At 39.9% G+C, this 23646-nt stretch overlaps 1 protein-coding gene across 3 annotated transcripts in view; it reads right to left on the reverse strand.

The window, feature by feature from the left end:
• ZNF385D (zinc finger protein 385D) overlaps nucleotides 1-23646 on the reverse strand; it is a 741503-nt gene that overhangs the window by 273562 nt on the left and 444295 nt on the right. The window contains exon 1 of one of the 3 annotated variants that reach the window (XM_024565923.4): nucleotides 4769-5197. The exons of 1 other annotated variant lie outside the window; for it this stretch is intronic. In XM_024565923.4, coding sequence (XP_024421691.1) covers nucleotides 4769-4790 — 22 coding nt within the window. In that variant the 5' untranslated portion in view covers nucleotides 4791-5197. Of the gene's footprint in view, nucleotides 1-3889; nucleotides 3921-4768; nucleotides 5198-23646 lie in introns of those variants that run through there. One more of the 3 variants, XM_045200169.3, reaches the window with a different exon arrangement.

Raw genomic sequence — 23646 nt, forward strand, 5'->3', positions numbered from 1 at the left:
GTCCAGTGTTAAACACACACACACACATACACAAGCCAACATGTCTTATCAGGGAGGTTTCAGTCTAAAGCAGCTGTGACCACGTCTTCTGGGATGGAAATCAGAAACCACTAATTTGAATTTTTCATTTGTTTTTTGGAACAATTATACCACCCACAAAAGGGTAAGTTTGCAAGTTGTCATTATCTCATGAATTTTGGAATTTATCCCTTAAATAAACCTATCTCATTTCCATATAATTAAAGCAAATAAGAAGGTTCTTAAAAAAAAAAAGGAAAATTTTAGCTCAAAACTTAAGGATGTGAATTAATAAGGAATCCATATTACTGGCTGAGTGATGAAATTTGGAATTTGGTTCCTTAAAATAAGAACTTCATGTAAGTTTAATAGAGAATGGTCTTAAGGGAGAAATCTTTATGGTTTTTAAAATACTTTTTGATTTCAGGTTCCTGTGTATTTTCCTTTCTGATGGTAGTCACCTGTCCCATTCTCCACACCTGTTATACAGTAACATATTGTATGTTGTTTAGATACATTTGTAATAAACATCATGATAATAACTTCAAACTTTAAAACGGGGGAATCTGGACTAAAAAACTTCTTCCTGAATTATTCTGCCCCCGGGTCAGCCTCGGGAAGATAGAAACACTTCCAGAGTGCTTAGAAGACTCGAGTGGACCTAATTCCCCATAACAGATCACTCAGTACAGACTAATTATGACGAGTTAAATGTTTCCACTGAAAACACCAAAAAATAGGAATGTTTTCCTCTGCTGCTGGCTGATTTCTGCTCATTTCCTTCCTCATAACCTTGCCACTTACCTGTTTCTCTAACATACTGCTTTAGAGGTGAAACTTGATGGTCCAGCCAAAACCAAAAGTGTAAATGCTGACTTAAGAATGTTCTAAACATCCCAAGGGAAAAACAAAAGTCTTTTTTATAACAACACACAGGCATGTTTATTATAGGCAGGGGAATAGGTTTCTGGTCCAGAATTGTCCTATTAAATTTGTCCTAGCTATTTTATTAAAAGCTTCCTCAATTAAGTATTTCCTATTATGATAGGCACACTATTAAGTATTTTTCCTATTTTTCTTAGGCATTTTAAGGAAGACAGAGGATCCACAATTGACACCAAGCTGAACTTGAATGGCTCACTCACACCTAAATTTTGCCCACCCTTTTCTCTAGGCTTAATCAATATGCCATTAATAGGAGCATTTAGCGTGAGCTCTAATATTTGTTTCTTAGGTCCGCTCATTTGTTTAAGGCGTATCACTTTCTTTTTTATCATTTCTTTCTTCACGTGGTTGACTCAGGGCCTGAAAATGTCCTAAATTTTGGCCACCAAGAACTTCTTCAGAGCAATCAGCCTCCATGTTCTCTCCTGATGGCAGAGGGTTGGGACATGGCCCTCTCTGGCCAACCATGCACAATTTCTGAGGTTGACATGACCAGTGGCCACCACTCACGGCTCTAGCAGTGGAGAAATGTGTTGGGCCAGATGGAAAGGGGGAGATGATTCAGACAGAAGGTGCTTAGAGCTGGAGACAGTACCGGGTTACAACCTTCTGCCAAGCTCTGAGAAATACCCAGGATGCACTCAAGCAAAGCACCTGCCCTTCACACCAGCACGCTCCTCTTAACCCAATGGTAACCCGGCAGCTCCTGTCTGTTGTACTGACAACCACCCACAGCCATTCTTCCTTCATCTGGGGAGAAGTCTCCCAACTAATTTGCTTTCATTCCTGGATACATCTTTAATGGCTAGTCATCCTTGCCACATGTAATTTTTAACTATGTAAAATATTTATGGGGGGGGTAGAGAGGGTAACTTCATGAACATGTATTACTCTCCCTTGCATTTACCGTAAATCCCAATCAGGTTGCTGACTGGGATTTTCCTTGCTTCTTTCTCTCATGTGAACCTTACTTTTAACTCTAAGTAATGAATGCAAGATCAATAGAATAAGTAACAAAAGTATCCAGGGTGACTGAACAGCAAACTCCTAAATCACGGCGCAGTAAGTTCGAATGAACAATTATCGAAAACACTGCACTGAAATCTCAATAGGAGATAAGAGTGAGGCTTAAGCCATTAAAAGAGTCCATTAGTCATGTGAGTAGAGTCTGAGACAGCATGCTCAAAACATAAGCTATTCTTGAGAACTGGAAATATTACCTATTCCACCAACTTGCGTGCAAACAGCTGACTCCCACTGAGCAAGGACAGGGTCCAACTGTCCAGTCCCTAGGGTGAGAAGGCACTCGGAGAAGCAGAGAGCCTGAGCCAGCCTGTTCAGGCAATGACTCTTCAGTTATATTTGGGGGTTGGGGGGGTGTGCAACGCTGACAAACTGGATTATTTATAAGGGAAGTAAATATCCTCCCTGCATATCTATTCACCGCATATTATAGTATCATTATGCTCTTCATCACTCCCTGCTCAGGACAAAAATAAAAGAATTCTGACTCCTCTACCCCATTCTCACAAAGCACCAGAAAAGCCCAAAAATGCAGCCCGGCTTTCCCTTTGTCCCTGTTCTCCCTGACTTGATAAATCACTTGCAGTTCAAAAATGAAGGGAAAGTAATAGGCAAAGTAAAAGCATGCTTCTGAAAAATCATCTGAAATAGCGAACATTTTGGGCACACACATAAACACATAAATACACACATATACGTACATAAGGCATAGTCTTAGGGATCTGCAAACATTAGAACGCTGTTAAATCTTCACAAGCCTGGGTTGCATTGCTCAATGCTTCTTGCCCTCACTCTCGTACCATACATTTTATTAGAGACAGGTGGGTTCTCAGAGTTCTGGATGCCTAACAGCTTGAGCAAGGGGCTGCATAGCATAACCTGAAAGAAACAGCATTCCTGAATCCACACGATTTCCTCCAGGAATAGCACAACATCTCTCATGCTGGAATGACGGCAAGACGGAACCATGCTCGTGACACAGAGGGCAACTTTAGTCTTGCCTTTAAAAGAATATCGTTTCATTTGAAGTAGGACATCGCATTTCAATGTGTACTATTAAAAACTTGCATTGCACTGCGAAACGAACTGCCTTGTGAATCACCCTGCCTTGCAAGACGGCTGGACTAGCACACAGTTGATCGCAGTTGATGAGCTAGCCCGGTGAACACTCCTCCCATACGCACATGATAATTCAGTACAGCACGGATGGCCTCTGACCAGCGCTTGTGGGCCAGCCCACCACTCCAGTGAAAGCTACCTCCTCACCACAGTCACAGAAGAAATTGTTGCAGGAGGCTGCAAACTTTAAGTAAAATTACAGTCTACTTTCCACCCCTCAAATGTCATTACAGGTACCAACATTTTCTTTTGTCCAAAAAACACATTCTCTTTACAAGCATTTCCATTTCTCAAACGTAGATTTGTGATCAACAATAATCACTTGCTATTTTATTAATTGCCGATAAACGAGCTCACTACCCCCATCATTCACCCCTGGAAAAGGGTGTTGTTTAAGTCTGGGTTTTGCTTAAATTGGGCTATGAAATGAAGATTGTCTTTTCCAAGTCAATTTTAGTTATTTTAAGACCTTTTTTCTAATAAGACACAAATTATAGGGAGATCACGCTGCTGTCAAGACAACTAAAGGCATTCGGCTTTTTTAACTTGTGCATCTTCCATACTTTCACGAATGTTTCAAAGGCTCAAGAAAACAAAGCAAAGCGAACAGTACACACAGATATAAATACCCAAGAAACTAATACTTCCCCAAATGCATTTATCTAAATATTTCTTCAATCTGAAAACGACTCTAGACTTCATATTTAAAGCTAACCAAGAAATCACCCAGACCATTTGCCTCTTGGAATCCTTCCCTAGTCCCTCTCCAGTTGCTATCACAAACCTTTTAATATCAGATAGACGCTCTTAGATGATGACACCGGATGGAACTCACAGAAGGAAAGCATAACTTCAGGGAGGAAAGGATATTCAGCCCCAATCCGTGGCTTCTCATGTAGTGAAGGGGTTTTGCCTTCTCTCCTAGCAGGAAGTTGCAGCGTTACAGTGAAAATGTACAGCTCCCCGCCTGCTTACGGTGCTCCATTAAGAGCCCAGATGTAAGCCTCAGCATCTTTTCTGGCAATACAGGCAGCTCAGCTGAAAACCTAAGGGAGGCTTCCACTGTGGCACCCAACACTCTGCACAAAGATTTAACAGCTCCGAGACCTCTGAAGGTTTAAAATAACATGCATCTTGAGCTACGCTGCTCTAGCTAGACGGAAAACTGGGGATGGTATGGAGGAGTGTTCTCAGCGGTTTAACCACTGCACACCAAAGAATGTTTTCCCTTTCTGCCTCAGAATTAGGGAAAAACAGAAATGCTTAATGAAACACTGACACCGACTGAGCTTTCACGGCATCAGTAGTATGGGAACTTTGTTTTACCTTCCATTAAGTTAGCCCTTGACTTCCCACGCCGCACCATTTCTCCTTCACTTAGCTAAAAAAGCCAACTTCATGCAGACAAATCAAGGCAAAGTTTATCCACCCCCACCCCTGTCTCTCTTCTCTTCCAACTCAAACTCATCCACGACTAATAAACAGCCACAACCGTGGCACAAAGGAAGCTTTGAAGGCTGCACCAGCTTCATCCTCCAGTTGCCAACTGAAGGTAGGTTTAATGTAAATAGAATCTCGCGGTTTAAAGATTTTTTTTTAAGGGCTTGTCTGTACCGAGGAAGCGCTGGGCACCCCCAGCTTTACACCGTCAGTTAACACTCACCAAAATACATTATGTTTCTCATTAATCGGACAGCTGGAACCCCACCGCAGCGTCTTCAGCATCAGCTCGCACCCAAGGCTGACACGCAGAGCAGAGCCGTTTCATGCTACAGTCGCGGCGGAAACGTCCCCGGCGTGGAGAGCTGCGAGCGCCCAGCGTGCGTCCTCGGCGGGCTGAGCGCCTCGCAGGCTGCCGTTCCCGGGCTACGATCGCGGGCGGCGGGAGCGTGCGCTCCGGCTGCCTGCTGCACTGCCCATCCTTACTGTAATCCGACTCCTCCTTGCGATGTCCTTGCCGCGCCTGTGACATCAGGACTGAGAGTACTACAAACAGACCCCCCCACCCCGCCACACCCCACCCGCGGTGAGCAGCGGCTCCAGGAGGTGCTCCGAAGGCCGGCCTGGACCAACCATGGCTCTCGGGAAGCTTGGACGAGCCCAGAGACCCGGAGGGGGCGGAGTGAGGGGAGCGGGAGGCTCTTAAAGAGAGAAGGGTCTCTGGATGCACACAGGGGATATTCACCGGTGTGAGGGCAGGTAAAGGGGAGGTCTGCCATGAACGTGTAATTAGACACACTTTTATCCCGCCCCTCCCGCGAATGCCATCATCCTCACCAAAATTTAGCCTCCCCTACCAAGTTAAAAAGGCGATGGGAAGAGGAATGCTGTCTCCTGTGCCTGCATTCTCTTTGCCATGGGCTTGAGGGTTTCTTGTTTGTGATGTTTACACCCAAGAGGAATAAAAGACTCACGGGATCATTACTAGGGAAATAGGGATTTTCACTTAGGAGTGTCCAGATCCTAGCGAGCCGAAGTTGGTGAAGAGTTATTTTTATTTCTTGAGTAGTATTCTGAGCTAGGTAGATTAGACGAATGTAAAGAGAAATGACTGGTAACAAAAGTCTCCTCCCAGTTTCACAGGATCGCATTTGCTGCCTCCCTTGGTAGGGAGTAGAAAGGACACTGGAGCTGAAATGATCTTTGACCCCTAAATGGGAGAGGCATTTAACCTGAAAGGCAACCAAGATTGTGTCAAAATTGCAGTCTAATCACCAGTATAATATAGAAAAACGCACACACACTCCCATTAAATTTGCGATGAACAGTCAAGAAAGGCAAAGCTTAGCAAAGCCTCTGGCTCCTCCAATGGTCTAATGAATTGCAGTTTTTCTCTTACATAGAAAAGGATGTTAGAAAGAAATCCCTGAAAGCTTGCTGATTAATACTTAAATGCTCAGCATGAAAAATAAGCCCACAGAGCAAGTTCAGTTTCCTAAGGACTCCTCACTTTTTCAACCCAACTAACCTACTGGACCATTTACACTTCAAAATTTCTACAGAAATTTATGAAAGGAAGAAATGAAGATAAAGAACTGTAGCCTATGAAAGGAAGCAACTGATATATTTTTTTTCCTTTTTATGAATGCATTGAGGTGACACCGGCTAACAAAATCATACAGACTTCAGGTGCACCATTCCATAACACATCATCTGTACACCACTGTGTGTGTTCACCCCCCAATCAAGCCTCCGTCCGTCACCCTTTATCCCCCTACACCTTCTTCCACCCATATATTTTTAATATGAGTGTTTATAAGCCCTGTTAGCAAATATTTCTACATTTTATTATTAAAATATCCAAGGGTCTTTCCGTCAACAATTCTGTATCTGTTGGTAGATTTAAAGCATGTTATTGGAAATAGGGGGCTGAAGTTCCTCACAATAACAGCTTGCTACGCATTCTTACAAAAAAGCCTAACCCTCAGTTCCCTCTTTGTGAAAGGAACACTAGGACCAGTAGCCTCTCTCACAATGAGTTACAGGGTTTGGTCAACACGAATAGGTAATCATATACAAATCAGACACATTACAGTGAGTCTTGGTGATGTTCTTTTAGAAATAAGACTCTTCATGTAAAGCCATTTGGAGGAAGAAAATGTAAATAGTAAAGAATATTTACTTTTTTACTCCTTCTATAAAGTTAAAAATAAAAATAATGTTCCAGGAAAATATTGAAGGAAACACGTAAGTGTTTTTCCTTTTGGACAGATGGCAATCATCCAAAAGCCCAATTAATGGCCCTTCCCTCAGGCAGAAGAACCATCTGTGGTGGAGCTTATTCATGAGACTCATCAGCTGCCTTGACCTGCTACTTGGGCTAGGGGGCACTGCAGTTTAATGTTAGAATTTTTGGTCCTTTTGAGTTCCTGTAGTTAGGGGATGAAGGCATTTAGAGTGGAATTTAAAACAGGAGATTTGAGACACTAAAGGATTGTCTTAATAATTAATAACACCCTTGCCTTTGCATGGCATTTGCAGTTACAAGGTACGTTCACTTATGTCATCTCTCCTTCTCACAAACTGACATGTAGAAATGTGGATATTATCAATGTCACGGATGAACGTGAGGCTCTGAGACTAGCAACTTTTTCAATGACGTGGTCCGTAAAGAACAGTTGTCTTACTATTTGTATGTTGAATTTGTATTGCAGTACTAAGCAGGTGCCTTTACTCAAAGAAATAAATTATAAATTCGCCATTTATAATAGCTAGGGTAAATTTCTTCCCCAGTTAAATTACGCCAATACATGCTTCAGAAAAAAAATATCTATATGGTCACAAGTATACAGTCTGAGAGTGTCTGGTGATTGACAATCCCAACCTCTGCCTGGTCTATAGAGAAACATGCCTGAAAGAGCAGTATGTAGCCTCTGAAAGAATAGGGCATCCAAGAGGCAACTCGTGTTACATCTGAACATTGGAATTCTGTTCAACCAAAAAAAAGGAAAGTATCCTCTTTATTTAAAGATGGGTGCCCCTCCTCCACCCTCCAATTAAAGATTATCTGGAATGTCAAGGCCTCAGATACAAACGCTGCTTATCTCTGGATGGAAAACAAATGATTTTAATTTTAATTTTACAGTCTCTATTATTTCACTAAAGTTACTTGTACATCTTACATTTAAAAAAAATTTAAATGTAACTATTTTTATTTTGAAACAGAACAGCCTCCAAATGATGGCAGAGCTAGACACGGGGTTGTAGATGTGGCATCTCTGCCTGAGAGATGCTCCCCTACATCAGCTGAAAGACAGGCCCCAGCAGCTGCCAGGGAAGGACCTTTAACTACAACACTCCTGGCCTTCATCTGTCACTAAGATGGTTTTAGAAGGGGAGAGATTCTGAGGGGGAATCAGGTCATTCTGTCCAGATAAAATGATATTTTTCACTATTAAAATAAAGGTTGGCCTAAACCCAGTTATAAATTTGGGGGTAAAACTTCAATAAATATGAAATAAAAAGTCTAAATGATAAGAAAGGAATTGTGGTAACATGAGAATTTCCCTCTGCTCAAATATCCAGATAGCTGCCCTTCTGGGTCCCTCATCTCCTTCAAGCCTCGCTCAAATGTTTGAGCTCTCTCTTTTCACAGTTCCAGGCTGCCTCGGTCCCTCCCCTGGCATTGCCTGACCTCCTCTCTTCCCTTAGGATGCTCCATCGCAGTTACCACCATCTGACACACTACTACAGACATCTATTTATTTTGGTCACTCTTCCCTGGAATATATTCTCCACAACAGCAGAGATTTTTGTTTGTTGTTCACTGTTGTATCCACAGTTCTTAGAAAAGTATCTGGCACTTGTTGCTACTCAATAAATATTTGTGAAAGAATGAATGAACATACTGAGTACAACCGGATGGCGTGTAAAACATCGCACTTTTCTGTGTGCCTGCCTTCAATTCTTTGAGGTTGATGGTGTCTTATGCAAAGTGTTTACACGAATTGAATTTGTCCATGCTTAGCAGCAGCTGTTCCTAAATTCCATGCCATACAGATTGAGGCCAGGTGGGACAGCAGGCCACAGTCCGTGAGCTTGCTGTCCTCTCAAGTTCTCGTAGCTGTATGCAGCAGTAGCTGAGCTTGAGTTAGCACAGCCCAGTTGTCTTGCATTGCCTTCTCCAAGCCTCAGAGTCATCCCTTACCTGTACCATGGCAATAAAATGTTATCCAATGTTCCTGACTCCCGGCTTGCTCAAGGTCAACCTATTCTCCATATCAGATCCATTATTATCTTTTTAAAGCAGAGATGATCAAGTTACTCCCTTAGTAACCACCAGTGTGGCTCTATTTCACCTACCAGGGTACAGAAGACCTTTCACAATTAGGTCCCTGATTACTCCTCCAGTTGTGAATTCTTCATCCTTCACACTCTTCACTACAATCCTGTTGCATGTCTACAGTTCTCCTAAAGACTGTACTTCCTCTTACCTGCTCTCATTACCTGGACAGCTCCTGTTCAACCTTGGTTCTCTGTTCAAGTGTTGTCTCTCTGAGGCACTTTCCTAACCTTGAGGCTGAATGAGGAGCTGCTTCAATTTTTTAATATAGCAAACAACAATTTTTTGTATAGCAACCAACACTAATTCCTACTCTAGCACGTAGATGTAGTGTGGGAATTTTCCTGTACCTCCTTGTCTCCTAAATAAAAGATGATGCTCTTTTATCTCCATGACCTAATACAAATAGGTATTTAAGGAATGAATCCATTATTAACCTATTCATTCAATATTTACTGAATAAGTTCCATATCTTTTGAATGCCTACTTTGTGTCATCCATTGTTCTAGGAGCCGGATAAAGAGCGTTGCACAAAGGGCAATGAGAGACAGGCCTGGGGGGTACCAGGACGAGCTGCAAGGCCAGTGTGCTAGGGCAGAGTTGGCACAGAAGAGTATATAAGAGGTGAAGTCCAATGGGTCACATGGAGCCTAACTGAGTGGGATTTTGTAGGCCACAGTGTAAGCACTTTGACTTTTATTCTGATTTATATAGGATGGCTTTGAAGTGCCATGATTTTGCATATTTTAATAGCTTCACTATGACTCATGTATGGAGAATGGACTAAAGGGAACAAGGACTGAGACAAGGTGATCGTTTAGGTAGCCTTTGTAATAATCTAGAAAAGATTTGGTGGCTTGGACAAGGTAGGAACAGTAAAGGTGGTAAAAAGTGGCTGGGATCTATACGTAGATCAAAATAGCTCCATAGGTTGGATAGGTGATGGAAGAATAAAAAAGAGCAAAGGATGAGATTTCCTCTAACTGATATGGAGAAGACAGTGGAAGAACATGCCTGGTTGGGAGTTAGGAAGTAGTCAGTGTGTCCTGGCTGGTGTGGCTCAGTGGACTGAGTGCTCGCCTATGAATCAAAGGGTCACCAGTTCAACTCAGTCTAGGGCACATGCCTGGGTTGCAGGCCAGGTCCCCAGTAGGGGGTGCATGAGAGTTAACCACACGTGGATGATTCCCTCTCTTTCTCCTTCCTTTCCCCTACCTAAAAATAAATAATTAAAGCCTTTTTAAACAACGAGGAGTAGTCAATGCGGGGTATATTTAATTTGAGATACCGGTTACATATTCAAGCGGGCACAGTCCATAGCAGATTGACTATATGTCTGAAGTTCAGGGGAGAACTTGGGGGTCTATATTTAAATTTTGAAGTCATCAATTTGTAGATAGTAATTAAATTCATGAGGTCAGATGATATCTTTCAGGAAGTATAGATGGAAATGGGGAAGCAAGAGTGTTAACACTGAGCCCTGGAACATTATGAGCCAGAGGCTAAGTATATGGGTATTTGGTAATTGAATATTTGTTGCAAGCATAATAATTTGTTGAATAAAGATTTGTTAACCTATGAATGGCATTTTATGAAATGCTATTTTAGGCCTGAGTTTGCCTCTGTCCGATATACCACCATCCACTATAAAAACAGTTTGAAAAGTGGAGATACAAGTAATTTGTCTTGTATGAGAACAAATGCCTAATTCAATTGATCTGTGTAGTGTTTTGATTAGAATTGTTTTTAGATTGTGTAGACACTGCTATAAACTCATAAATCTTTCATTTCCAGATTCTCACTTGAAGCTTCCATTGAAATTAATGCCTAGGAACTTTAGTCTAAAAAATTAATTGCCTACAAAAAATATGCTAATATGTTGATAAAAATAAAACCCTATAAATTCTAAAATATTCCAAAATTCTATCTAAATTTCCATGACTTTAAAGACATGTAATAATTCCCTTCTCTATGGGGTTCTATCTGTTATGATAGTTAATAGGGGCTCTTTAAAAATATTTAATAACTAGCATTGAGAGCCTGCTTAGATTCTTACCTTAAAGCTGACTGTGACCTAAGCCTAGGCATGTTTCTTCATTGGAAAAATAGTTACTAGATACTGAATAGTATTGTGAAGTACTAATCTAGGTGCTGAAGGTATATCAATAATATTATAGAAATCTCTGTCTACAAGGAGCTTCATTCTAGGGGTTTCCATATTCCTACTTGTCCAGTAGCATTTGGAACCTTTTCCACCTTTCTCTAGTGCAGAGGAAATGACCTAAAACATCCTTTATCTCATTCATTCATGAGTTACAGTGTAATGCTTCATTTTCCCCAACAGAAATTAACATGAGATCTTCCCCTTTATTAGCCTAAATGGTTACATATATATCACCTCAAACTATTCAGCTATTTTGTTTTCTAATAAGTCTTCCCTGGGCTTATGCATGGCTCATGTGTTCCTTTAATAACCTGCCAAACATTCTTTGTATAACTCTATCACAATATTTATCAGGTTGCATTTCAGTGACCAGTTCAAATTGTCAATATCCCCCAAGTAGAATTTAGTTCCTTCAGAGTCATGGTACAATTTATGTAAATGTTAATCCCTTGAATGTTTTAATATATCCCAGAACACTGCAGAAATGCATGCCAAGAACCAAGAACATGGCTTATTGGGTTAGAGACTAGAATATGCCATTAACATCAGACATTGTTCATGATTTAGGAAGCAGCATCATTTGCTATGGCTGGAGATAAGAATCAGAATTACATGGACAAAGAAGAGACATCAAGAGTAATCTTAGGTTAGAGAAAGAAATCCCAAAGCTCTGAGGAGAGGCCAGCCAGGAGCCAGAGAGCTCATTAGCCATTAGGCAAGAGACAGCTCAGAAATTTTGCAGGTGGAACAGGTCAGGAGGCCAATATGGAAACCAAACACCAGAGTCAAGAATAGCAAGTTTAGGCGGAGAGTGATTCAGGGGAAGCTAATCGAACCCCCAGCTTCTCTTATAGGTGGCGTTCATTAGTGCATTTGCCCTGGTTGATAGTGCTGTCTACCTTATAACCAGAAGCATCACAAGCTCCCTTTCTGAAGCCTTTCAGATTATCTCCCTGCCTTGCCTCCCTTTCTTTTCTTTTTCCCCCAAAGCCCTTCAGGAAGTTGTTTATATTTTATCTAGTGTTTTATAAAGTCAACTCTGGCTGGTTGTTAGTAGTTCTAGACCATCTAGTTTGGTGCCTCACTCATAGGAAGTTAAATTACTATAACTATTATCATTACTGGCAGAAATAAAAAGAAGGACAAGCTGGAGGAAGAGGGAGTGAGGGAAGAGGGTGAGAAGAGAAGGTGGTGCTACATAAAAAGGCAAGGAACTCTTTCTAAGCCCTCACTCTGCTCCTCAAAGCATCTGTACTACGTTTAAGGCAATGAAGCACATCCCCAAAATAAAAGGAAACACAAAGGCAATATAAAGTAAATGACAAGTGAATAATCTAGGGAATGTATATAAAGGTTTGGTAAAAAATGAAAAGTATGATGGCTTTCAGGCAAACTCAGAAAACAGCAGCAAAGAACTGGAACTCGAGCTTGGTCTTTTATCACTTGATTAGATCTATAAAATGCAGAAAAAGTTGTCCAACAACATAAACGAAGGTGGGATTGTGAATGACATCTCTGGGAGACCAATAACAAATCAGAGTATTTAAGAGAGCAACTTGCATAAAAGATTTTCATACAAAGTAAAGTTAGAACGGAAAGCCATGTTGGATGAGATCTCACATTCCAGCTTAAAGGACTTGGATTTTATTTAACAGAAAATATAGGAAGTGTTTGCTAAATGAATCCCTAAATGAGCCTCAAAGTGCTTCCACAGACAGAAGTGTAATAATATGGCTCCAAAGATATTCGGTGACAGAATAACATGAGTTAATACATCTTGTATAGCAGGTTGAAAGATCTTACACACTCCAGAGATTTCCAATTTTTCTTAAAATAAAATTCATTTATGGTTTCTGGGCAGCAATTTGAAAATCAGCCCTTTCCCCACCCAGCCTCACTACAAATGTGCTTGCAAACAAAATGGAAGAAGAAAACAGAAACATATTGAATTTCTTCTTTTGCTTTAAAATAAAAAAAGATCCTTCAAGATAAATTGAGTACAGCTCCAGTACATTTGGATGCTTTAGGTCATGGGCTTTCCATTTTTATATATACTGTGATAATAACTATATAGAGTAAGCAGAGAGACAATGCATCTCTGCCCCAGTGTTTCAAGAATTCACAAAGTAATTGAAAGTGTTTCCAAGTGTGCATAATTCTGTGCCTGCAGTCAAATACAGTAGATGGAAATTTGTTTGGCTTCCTCTGTCAAAAATGTCTAAAACACATAAAGCAAATGTGTAAGCGAAAAACAAAACACCACGGTTTCAACATTCTTTTAATTATATTTCAATTTCTAGCTTGGCTTTGCTCAAACCTATTAATAATCCTAAGGGCTCATCTCTGATCCTTTTGGTGGATAAAATGACCGCATGTGATTTTTTACCCTTGACTCAAAAATGTCAGTTCTGGAAATCTACAGTATTTGTCACCATGAATACCATTTAACTGAAGCAGTCCCCAAAGGAACTCTGCACAGACACACGTGAATACAACTGGAGGAACTTAATTAATCTTGCTGTCACTTTCATGATGCTTTTCATTAGTTTTGCTGCTATCTGATCAGCTGGCCTCCCGCGTATGGGAAATGCTACCCATAGCCTCTTGTAAAAGCATTTTCAAAAGGTAAACAAAGACTCACCTTGGTGGTAGGGAGCTTTTTGCAGATGGACATTGTCACCGCTACTCTAATATGGAGATAACCTTCACATTTCATATTTAAGATTACAAAATCATAAAACACACAAATATCTACTCCATCCCCAATGAAGAAAATGCTTTAAAATCTATATACAGATTATGTATTTGAAGTAAAAGGTCACATTTTTCTTTGTATTTCTTTTTTCATGAACAGTGGTGCTTAGTATACTATCAGGAACTGGACTGACTAAACATACAATTCATAAGAAATCTAGACTTCTTCACTGACCACTGGAAAAGAAATTAGGTGAAAGGTGAATTGAGCTGATAGAATAAAGCAAATGATAATTCAGTGATAGTATCATCCTTCTTTGAGTAACATTTTTGAAAACCCTGTTTAATACAAGTATAATTTTATTTATATGCATTCTCTTTTGCATTGTTTTTCAATGCTGACCATAGTTTAATTCACTTAAAATTCAAAAGATTTAACAAAATTTTACCACATTTTGATGATAGTTGACTCTTGAACAATGCAGGGGTTAGAGGTGCCAACCCCCTGCAGAGAGGAAGATCCATGTATTTTATAACTTTTAACTCCCCCGAAACTTAACTACTAATAGTCCACTGTTGACTGGCAGCCTTACCAATAACATAAGTGTCAATGAACACATCTTTTGTCTGTGTATTATATTATATCCTATACTCTTAAAATAAAGTAAGCTCGAGAAAATAAAATGTTATTCAGAAAATCATAGGGGAGAGAAAATACATTTACAGTATTTTGGGGGGAGAAAATCTGTGTACAAGTGGACCCACACAGTTCAAACCCATGTCGTTCAAGGGTCTACTGGATACAAAAATCAATTCACACCTATCGGAGAGCCCCCATGGAGAACTAGAAAAGGAATTCACTAATAGTCCAACTTATGTGGTGGGCTCTGATGGAGAAATACGAGAAAATAATGTGGCCCCTTTCCTCATGTGTGGAAGCCAGCCTCTAAAATAGTCCCCAGTGGTTCCTGCTTCCCAGTAATCACACTCTTAGGTAGTCCCTTCCCACTTTGAAGATGGATAACCTATGTAACCAACAGGACAATGTTGAGATGACCAAGTGTGACTTTCAGGATTAGGTCTTAAAAGGCAAAGTGGCTTCTTCTTCTGTCTTGGATCACATACTCCATGCTCTGAGGAAAGTCAAGTAACCCTATGAAGCAGCACACATGGGGAGGAACTGAGACCTCGGGTCAGCATCCAGCATCAAATTTCCAGGCATGTGAGTAAGCCCCCTTGGAAGTTTGTCCTTCAACTTGGGTCAAGTCTTCAGATACCTGTAGCCATGACCAACATTTTATCCAATACGTAAAAATCCTGAGAGACCCCAAGTCAGAACCAACTTCCTGAGCAACTCTCAAGTGTCAGAATCACAAACTGTGTAAGAAGCTAAACATTTATTGTTGTTTTAAGCTTCTAAGTTTGGGATAGTTTTTTTAAAGCACATTCATAGATAACTAATACACTATGGAACTTCACAGCCTAGTTGTAACAATCAGACATCTGTACAATATTAATTAAAATGATCAAAATAGGATCTAGAGCTCAGGTGAGAGAGACATAAAGCCTGAAGGATGTCATATATCCCCTAGGGTCTTGGTTTCTTAATCCATGAAATGATGGTGTGGAAATGAGTGTGGTCACCAGTGCAAGAGCTTGCAGATGTCAAAGAAGGAACACAGATGCGTAAGGTTTATAGAGGTTTAGGGGTTTAAGGAGTGTGTCATCTATCATGGGCGTGCCTGTCACTTAGCTTCAATTCACAGTGCACCATGAGGAAATCAGAGCCAATGCTGTAGATTCTTCCATTTTTTTCTTAGCTTTCACTTTCTACGACTAAAACATTACCCATTTGATAAAATTTCCATATCACATCAATTGGAATCCATGGTGCTTTTTCTAGGATTTCTGTTACCGTATTCAGCAGCTCCATCCACTCTTTCCTTCCATCACTAAGTGTATCCTCTCTCTCTAGCTCACTATTAAACTTCTACCATTGGTCTACCAACACATATTCCTCTCTTGATGGTCTCCTCACATGGCACTTCCTCCAGGAAGCTTTTCTTGATTGCCATGGTCATAATTAGTGACTACTACTTTCCTTATGTCTCAAGATTTCTTTATCCCATGTGTCTTCCTAGGTATATCTCCCTGTTTTTAATGTGAAATTTCATTAGGCAAAATCAATATGTCTCATTTATTTTATTGCCCATGATTGGAGACAAGGATCAGAATTACACAAACAGCGCCTGCCTGCAATGCACTGCCCAGTCTCCCTAAAGTGGCAGGCTTGTTGCTCAGCTTCTAGGAGTGCGGTAGACAGATAGCTTTCAACTGCCAGGCCCTTTAGTTATTGTTTCAGCTGCTGGAAGCTGCCTTGCCAAGGTTCCTGGCCTTTGTGGTGGACCATATCAAATGACCGACACAGCAGTAAAAAACACGGGCCACTCAAGCTCTAGAGTTTCCAACACCGGCTGTCCTTGGACCTGCAGCACAGCTCAACTTCTTCTTCTCCCCACTCCACTTCCTCTTCTTCCCTTCACAGGGCTCACCCAGAGGGCTTCCTGATGCATGCCCTGCACGCCAGCTTCATCTGAGTCTGTTTCTTGAACAACCCATCCTGTGACACTGTCATCGACTAAGTTCTCAATAAATGCTTCGTGGTATAAATTTAGGCCCCAAGAATTTACTGACAAACAAGACTAATTTCCCAAAAGAGAGAGTATGGTTTCTCCCCCAGAAGCCCTTGAAATTGCTGGATAACATAGCAAGAAAGTCCATTTATTCTCCAGAGACTTGTTGATTTGGGAATTAATGTAAGGAATGGAAAGCTCGGAATTTAAATAAATGCCTTGTTCCTTGTACTCTGTCTGAGTAATGGCGGTGGTTCAGAACTGTCAGGTCTGCCAGGAGATACTCAATCATGATGAGCTCCTCTTTCTCTTCAACAGAGGTAATCGCTCAACATTTTATCTTTTCTAGAAGGTGTCATTGCTTTGAAAAGACAATAAAAGTCTCACAAGAGTTTCTATGTAGTGGAAAGCTTTCTCTTCACCTTCAAGGAAAAAGCTAAAGAAGAAAAAACCCTAATTAATTTGAGCCTGAAGAAATACATTAGCTTCGATGAACTCCCATACTTTTCAAGTACAAAAGTTCTTGAGAAATCCTATTAAGCAAAGAAAAATAAAACCCTTGTAGACAGACAAAAGTACGGTGATTACCAGAGGAAAAGAGGGCTGGGGGGAGGTAGAAGAGGGTAAAGAAGGAATAAGTGGTGATGGAAGGGGACTTGACTTGGGGTGGGGGGCATATAATACCATATACAGATGATGTGTTATAGAATTGGACACCTGAAACCCAAATATTTTATTAATCAATGTCACCCCAATACATTCAATAAAAATTTAAAAAATAAGAATAAAAAAGAAAAGGCTAAAATAATAAATAAAAAATAAAAGTAAAATTTCCTGGGAAATCCTTTGAAATTGAGTAGTTGATATGTTCTTTAGTGCCTCTGCTACATAACATATATCTTTTGTTTATTTATTTATTTTTGATTTTCTTTTTTATTGTTGTTCAAGTACAGTTTCCATTTTCACCCCATCATGGTCCCCTGCCCCACCCATCCCGGCCTCCCACCCTCGAACCTACCCCCTTCGGCTTTGCCCATGTGTCCTTTATACATGTTTCTTGATGGCCCTTCACCTATTTTCCTTCTCCCCCCTCCTCTCTGGTTACTGTCAGATTGTTCTTTATTTCAATGTCTCTGGTACTTCGCTTGCTTGTTTGTTTTGTTGATTAGGGTCCACTTATAGGTGAGATCATATGGTATTTGTCTTTCACTGCCTGGCTTATTTCACTTAGCATAATGTTCCCCAGATCCATCCATGCTGTTGCAAAGGGTAGGAGCTCCTTCTTTCTTTCTGCTGCTTCATAGTATTCCATTGTATAAATGTACCACAGTTGTTTGATCCACTCCTTTACTGATGGGCACTTAGGTTGCTTCCAACATTTAGGTATTATAAATTGTGCTGCTATGAACATTGGGGTGCATAGGTTCTTTTGAAATGGTGTTTCAGGATTTTGGAGGTATAATGCCAGTGGTATTGCTGGGTCAAAAAGAAGTTCCATTTTTAGTTTTCTGAGGAAATTCCATACTGCTTTCCACAATGACTGCACCAGTCTGCATTCCCACCAACAGTGCACTAGGGTTCCCTTTTCTCCACAACCTCTCCAACACTTGTTATTCGTTGATTTGTTTGTGATGGCCATTCTGACCAGTATGAAATGGTATCTCATAGTGGCTTTAATTTTCATCTCTCTGATGGCTAGTGTTATATAACCCAACCATTCCTGCTGGAGGAAAGAAAAACTAACAAACTTTGCTTTGGCAATGTCTGTGATGCAGAGGTATGTGTGGGGAGTCTACCCTAAATAGACTATGGACATTAATCTCCTCTTAACGCCTGACTACATGTCACCAACAATGGAGCATGAACTAAAACCAAGTGGTTTATCACATATTTTTCAAATCAAAGCTTAATCTGGACATCATTTTTCCCTAATTCACAAATATTTTCTGAGCACCCATTTGTCAAACACTCGTCTTGGGGCTAGGGATATGTGAACAATCGAGACAGATATTACTCTTGGCTTTATGGAACTTACAGCTTTTCAGAGAATGAAGGATTGTAATTAAAGGTGGATCAATGGCTGCAATAATCTGTTGAGATGCAGAAAGGAAGAAAAAGGTGGGTAGTCAGGGAGGTTAGATGAGGATTTTTGAGGATGTGACATGTAAGTGGACAGGTGAGTATAATTTGAAATTAAACAGATATATGTAAGGGAAGAGTATCCCAGGCATAGTTAACAGTGTGAGCAAAGGCCCAGAAGAAAAAGGAGTATGGGACAAGAGTTAAGAGACGCTCAAGCAGGAGGGGCAGGGGAAGGTGGTATAGATGAGGAAGGACGGGTGGCTTGGAGTCATTCATGAACCTGTAACAAGGCTTTGGAAAACCACAAAAAACTTAATCAGGAAAGTGATGGACTGCATGATTATAGACTTAAAAGGTAACAGAATAGTTAACTACTAAGCATTCTGTGAAAATAAAGCTCGTATACGACCATGTGACTTTGAGATAAGCACATGCAGTAATGTTGTAAATATCTGGTATACGCCACAATTTTCTGGCTCAGGTTTTCTGTCTCCCTGCCGTTCAATAAAACATAGCAGGCAAGGGAAAAAATTGTCTTGCATGGCTGGGCTTGTCTAGTTGGAAATCACCAATTCAACCAGTTTCTGGGTAAAACAGCTTTTGTAGCTGTCATGGGAGCTGAGAATAGAATACGACAATGGAAACTGAACAGTTGATGGTCTGACAATGACCCATATTAGCCTTCAAATGAGGGGGTCAGTATGCCGGCTAGATTGATTTCTGTGCCACCCACATATTGGCACAGAAATATTGATAGATATATAGATAATATGCATTATCTATATCTATATACGAATCACACAATAGGGTAAATGACCCCACTGAGTCATATACCATAATTTTGTAGGTTTATATGCAAGTTGTGGTATAATTTTACATTTCTGGCTTCCAAGCCCATTTTTAAAAAATGTCTTTATTTCTCCCCTGCCTACAAATTTCCTAAATTACTTCTGTCGCATTATGAGTGGCCCTGTCTTTGAAGATCCTCAAGCACTGAACAGTAACCTTAGACTGCCCTTACCTGTAGTTGCCATAAGGAAATAAACTTCTACCTATTTTCAGTGGCTAAACATGTCTTGTTTCTTCTCTAAAGTTTCAAAAAGTAAATGTCTTTCTAATCTCAGTAATATTTTCACAAACTAAGTTGGCTGTTGCATTAAAAGTGAACATTTCCCAAAGGTTGTGTGTATGTTTAACATGCACACACTATATACTGTATGTGAGATTTCACTGGTACTTTTCTAGAAACCTCAGTGCATCAATCTCACTGGGAAATATAGGAAACATCGACATTTTTCAGGGTGGCTGCCAAGCCATCCTCCTCTCTGGGGAAATTCCTTTTCCAAATGAAATATACAGGCCTTCCTCTCCCCCTGACATGACTGATTTGATTAGGGTGGCCTCCGAATAGAATTTCCTGAGGCCTATGGCTTGTATAACCTAGCTTGAAAAGATGAACTAAGACAATCATGTTTGTTCTCGAAAACATTAAGTAAGAGATGGGGAAGGAACTTGTCAACTGACAAAAGGCCATGGAACTAGGAGGTCATACAGACTCAAGTCATACAGATTCATAAACAAAATGGATATGCCCAGGAAAGAAGAAAAGAAGGGAAAAGGCAGAGACAAAGAAAGAGTGTACTCACTGGATGCTGGATGAAGAGAGAGGCACATTTCGATAGGTAGGCTTTGGTTATTCAATGGTTTCTTTTCAAATGCACCTTTCCAATAGTCTCATGTTTCCCCTTGAAGCAAATTTAATTAGTCTCTAGGCCTTCAATGATATCTTCCATTACACCCTCAGTTAACTGGATGGGTCGGGTAGACTGACACTAGAAGGGGTCATGATCAAGTATTGTGTACCAGGCTTCCAACACCTTCTAAACAAGACAGCACCAGGTGGCAGCATTGTGATGGAGGGAAAGATGGGCGTCTAGGGAAAGGGGAAGAAGAGTCAGTCATGCTGGAGTGGGGGTGGGGGGATGCCCAGGGCATTCAGGAAGTGACCTGAGAGTGGTTACAGGATAAATAATAATGGTTTCTACAAGTAAAAATAATCATTTCTAGCTCTCCAGATCCAAAACTTAATCTTTTCTGACCTTTATTTTTCACTAACATTTTGTACATATAAGCAATAAAAACATTTTTTTGACTCTTAGTGTTGATATGCAACCTTGTATTCATTGTTTTTAAGTATTATTTTCCTAATAACCAAAGCTCTTTTATTAATAGACTGATGAAGAGCATTGACTTTTGTCAGCTAGATGATTTCCTATATGTTATGGCTGAGGGGAATGCTTAGTGGAGTTAGAATCCCAAACCATAACTTTGGTCCATGTATTGAGGCTCAGTAGCATACTTTTAAGAGATGAGATTGTGTTTTAGTGAGGAGTAGGAGTGTGGCCTATTATTGGCCATAAGTAACATGGATTCATTGATTCTCTCCTTTATCACAATTTCTGGTAGTTCACAACAGATCTTCCATAAGATGCAAATTTCAGGGGAGATCTTGCAAGACAATAGAGAAAGTTTTATTAAACCATTGTAGAAAGTCAGTTATGGGATGGAGGATAACAGAGAAATCATAGTAAGGACAAGAGTAAGTTAGAATAGATGAAATTTAAAAGAAGGTATATTAAATGAAGTAAAGTAGAATGGAAGGATATAATGAATTAGAAGGCAGGATAAAGAAGTAGAGATCCTTGAAGTCAAGAGCACACAGGTAAAATTGTATGTGCTGGAAAAATCATTTACAATTGAGCCGATGTACTTGAAAGGATTTGCGGTACGGGTAAAGAGGGCAGCCATATGAGGTTCTATTAATTCAAATCTTACCTAATCCAGTACTTGATTCAAGTTGTGGGCTCAATGACCGTATATAACATAACTATCAAATATAAGATCTTTTTCAGCCCCATCTTTTCTTTTGCTCATGAAAAGTGGCTGAAGAAAGTGTGTACAATTCCCCCAGCATGCACATGCACACCGCAGCTAGATCTGTCTAAACCTAATTGAAACAGAGTTTGGTAGCAAAGATTATCAGTTGAGAGCCTTATAGAAATCACAGTTCTTAGAGAAATACTAAGACAGCATGAGGCAGCCACCTTTAAACAAGACTGAACCTACACATGTTTTTTAGGTTTGTATTATTAGCCTACAAAATATATTTCTCTTTTTAGCTCAATTCCCTCTTGCATCTGACAAACGTTACCCTTTTTTACCTCCAAATTTAGATACCATTTCTTCCAGAGTATTTCATCACTGTGCTCATAAACCTCCTGCGTGCCTCCTCAGTGCTTTCTCATGCATCGTGCTTCCTCAATACATCTGTTGTACGTGCCTCGACCCTTGCCTGCTACTTCACAAGTCCGTAAGACTCTTGAAGGCAGATGTCATGGTGAGTTCACCACTGTATCTCCAGGGTCTAGTGTTCAATCCACAGTAAGTACCCAATATATACTTGTTAAATGGATGGATGATGAATGGATGGTGAATGGAAAGAGAGTTGGGTGGAGTGTGGGATGGGGGAGAGAGAAGGACAGGCGTATATAATGTGACAATTGTCAATATTTTGATAACAGACAAATGTGACCTTTGATTTGGAGTATTTTGGTAATTAAAGAAGTGGACTCTTTATAATGCTAGGTTAGAGCACAAAAATGCATATGATAGATTTATATTATTATGAATAGCCATTGCACACTCAGTGCTAGCCAGCAATTAAGAGTAGTCATATTTCTACATTATTACAATTTGTTGTCACTATCTACATAATCACATTCTAAGTCTGAGGGGATTTTACAAATGTGTACTTGTCTTTCATTCAAAGGGAGAAATCTTAGCGGGATATGGAGAGAGATGAATGCAAAAAAATGAGAAAATCCTAAGGTCATTCATGCCATGTGACCTGTGCCTGCATTCTCATATGGGCCAAGAGGAAGGATCTCCTTGAAGTTAGAGTAATGACCATTTTATAACTGGAATAGAGTATTTAAAAAGGAGTGATACACTATAATTAAATCTACAAAAAAGGAAGTTAATAATTAATAAGAATGTATTCTTAAGCTTAAGTGTTATACTTTTTTGCTAGGTTCTATTTCCTCTTTATTTGTATGCTGATGGGAGGGGGTGTTCAGGGTGGAGGGGAATAAAAGGGAGAAAACAACTGTAGTAGCATAATCAATAAAATATATTTTAAAAAAATGAATCAGAATCAAGGTGCAATCAACAGGTTTTCCCATGCCAGGAAAGGTTACCTTAAGGAATGAAACTCTAAAGAAAGTCTTCCTTGACTATTTTTTTCCTCAAGGAAGAGGTAAGTCCTTGCATCTTTCTCCATCAATTTTAATCTAAACACAATTCTCTTGAAACTTTGCAGTGCATGGTATATCTTGGTGTGTATGTCCTTTTCCTTCACTAGGCTGTGCATTCCCTGTGGGCAGAGTATTTATCTCTGTATTTATCTTACTCCTATCTGTGCTTCTGGTGCCCACAATAGAGTCTGACACATAGTGAACCCTCAACAGGTGTTTGCTGGATGAGTGAGTAAACGTATGTATAAGGAATGAACCAATGAATGAACACAAGAGTTAACATTGACCATATGACTGGGAATATGTATATTTTCTCTGATTAATCTCTGGAAAAGATGGTAATGAAATATTTTTTTAGAATGGAATTTGGCCATGAGAATTTGTTTTGTTGTTTTGCTTTGTTTACACAAGAAGAATTATTTATTGTTTTAAGATAGATACGTTCTTCTTCCAATGGCATATGCCACTATTCCCTATCTAAGAATTTCTCCCTTCCCTAATATCACTTAATCTGAAGAACAGAAATATTAGCTAGATGATTGGTTTTTCTTAGGAAACATAACACCAGACCAAAGGCAGATAGAAAGACAAGGGTTTATCCAGGCGTGGGGAGCAACTCAGCAAAATGCCTATCTTATATTCTTAATGTTTATGTCATTAGAGTTTAGCATCCCACTGACTGGACAGCATTGGACAGATATTGCCAAGTTTGAGGCATTTATTTATGATTATTTAACCACAAAAGACCTATGAAACTGCTTTATTCCCAAACCTGGTTTTACAGTGCTTCACTGAAGAAATTCTGTGTATCTTAATTATGGTCATGGGTACATAGGGTACATTTGTCAAACTAATCCAACTTTCTACATAAAC

The sequence above is a fragment of the Desmodus rotundus genome, chromosome 8, assembly GCF_022682495.2.
Source record: "Desmodus rotundus isolate HL8 chromosome 8, HLdesRot8A.1, whole genome shotgun sequence".
Classification (NCBI taxonomy): Eukaryota; Metazoa; Chordata; class Mammalia; order Chiroptera; family Phyllostomidae; genus Desmodus; species Desmodus rotundus.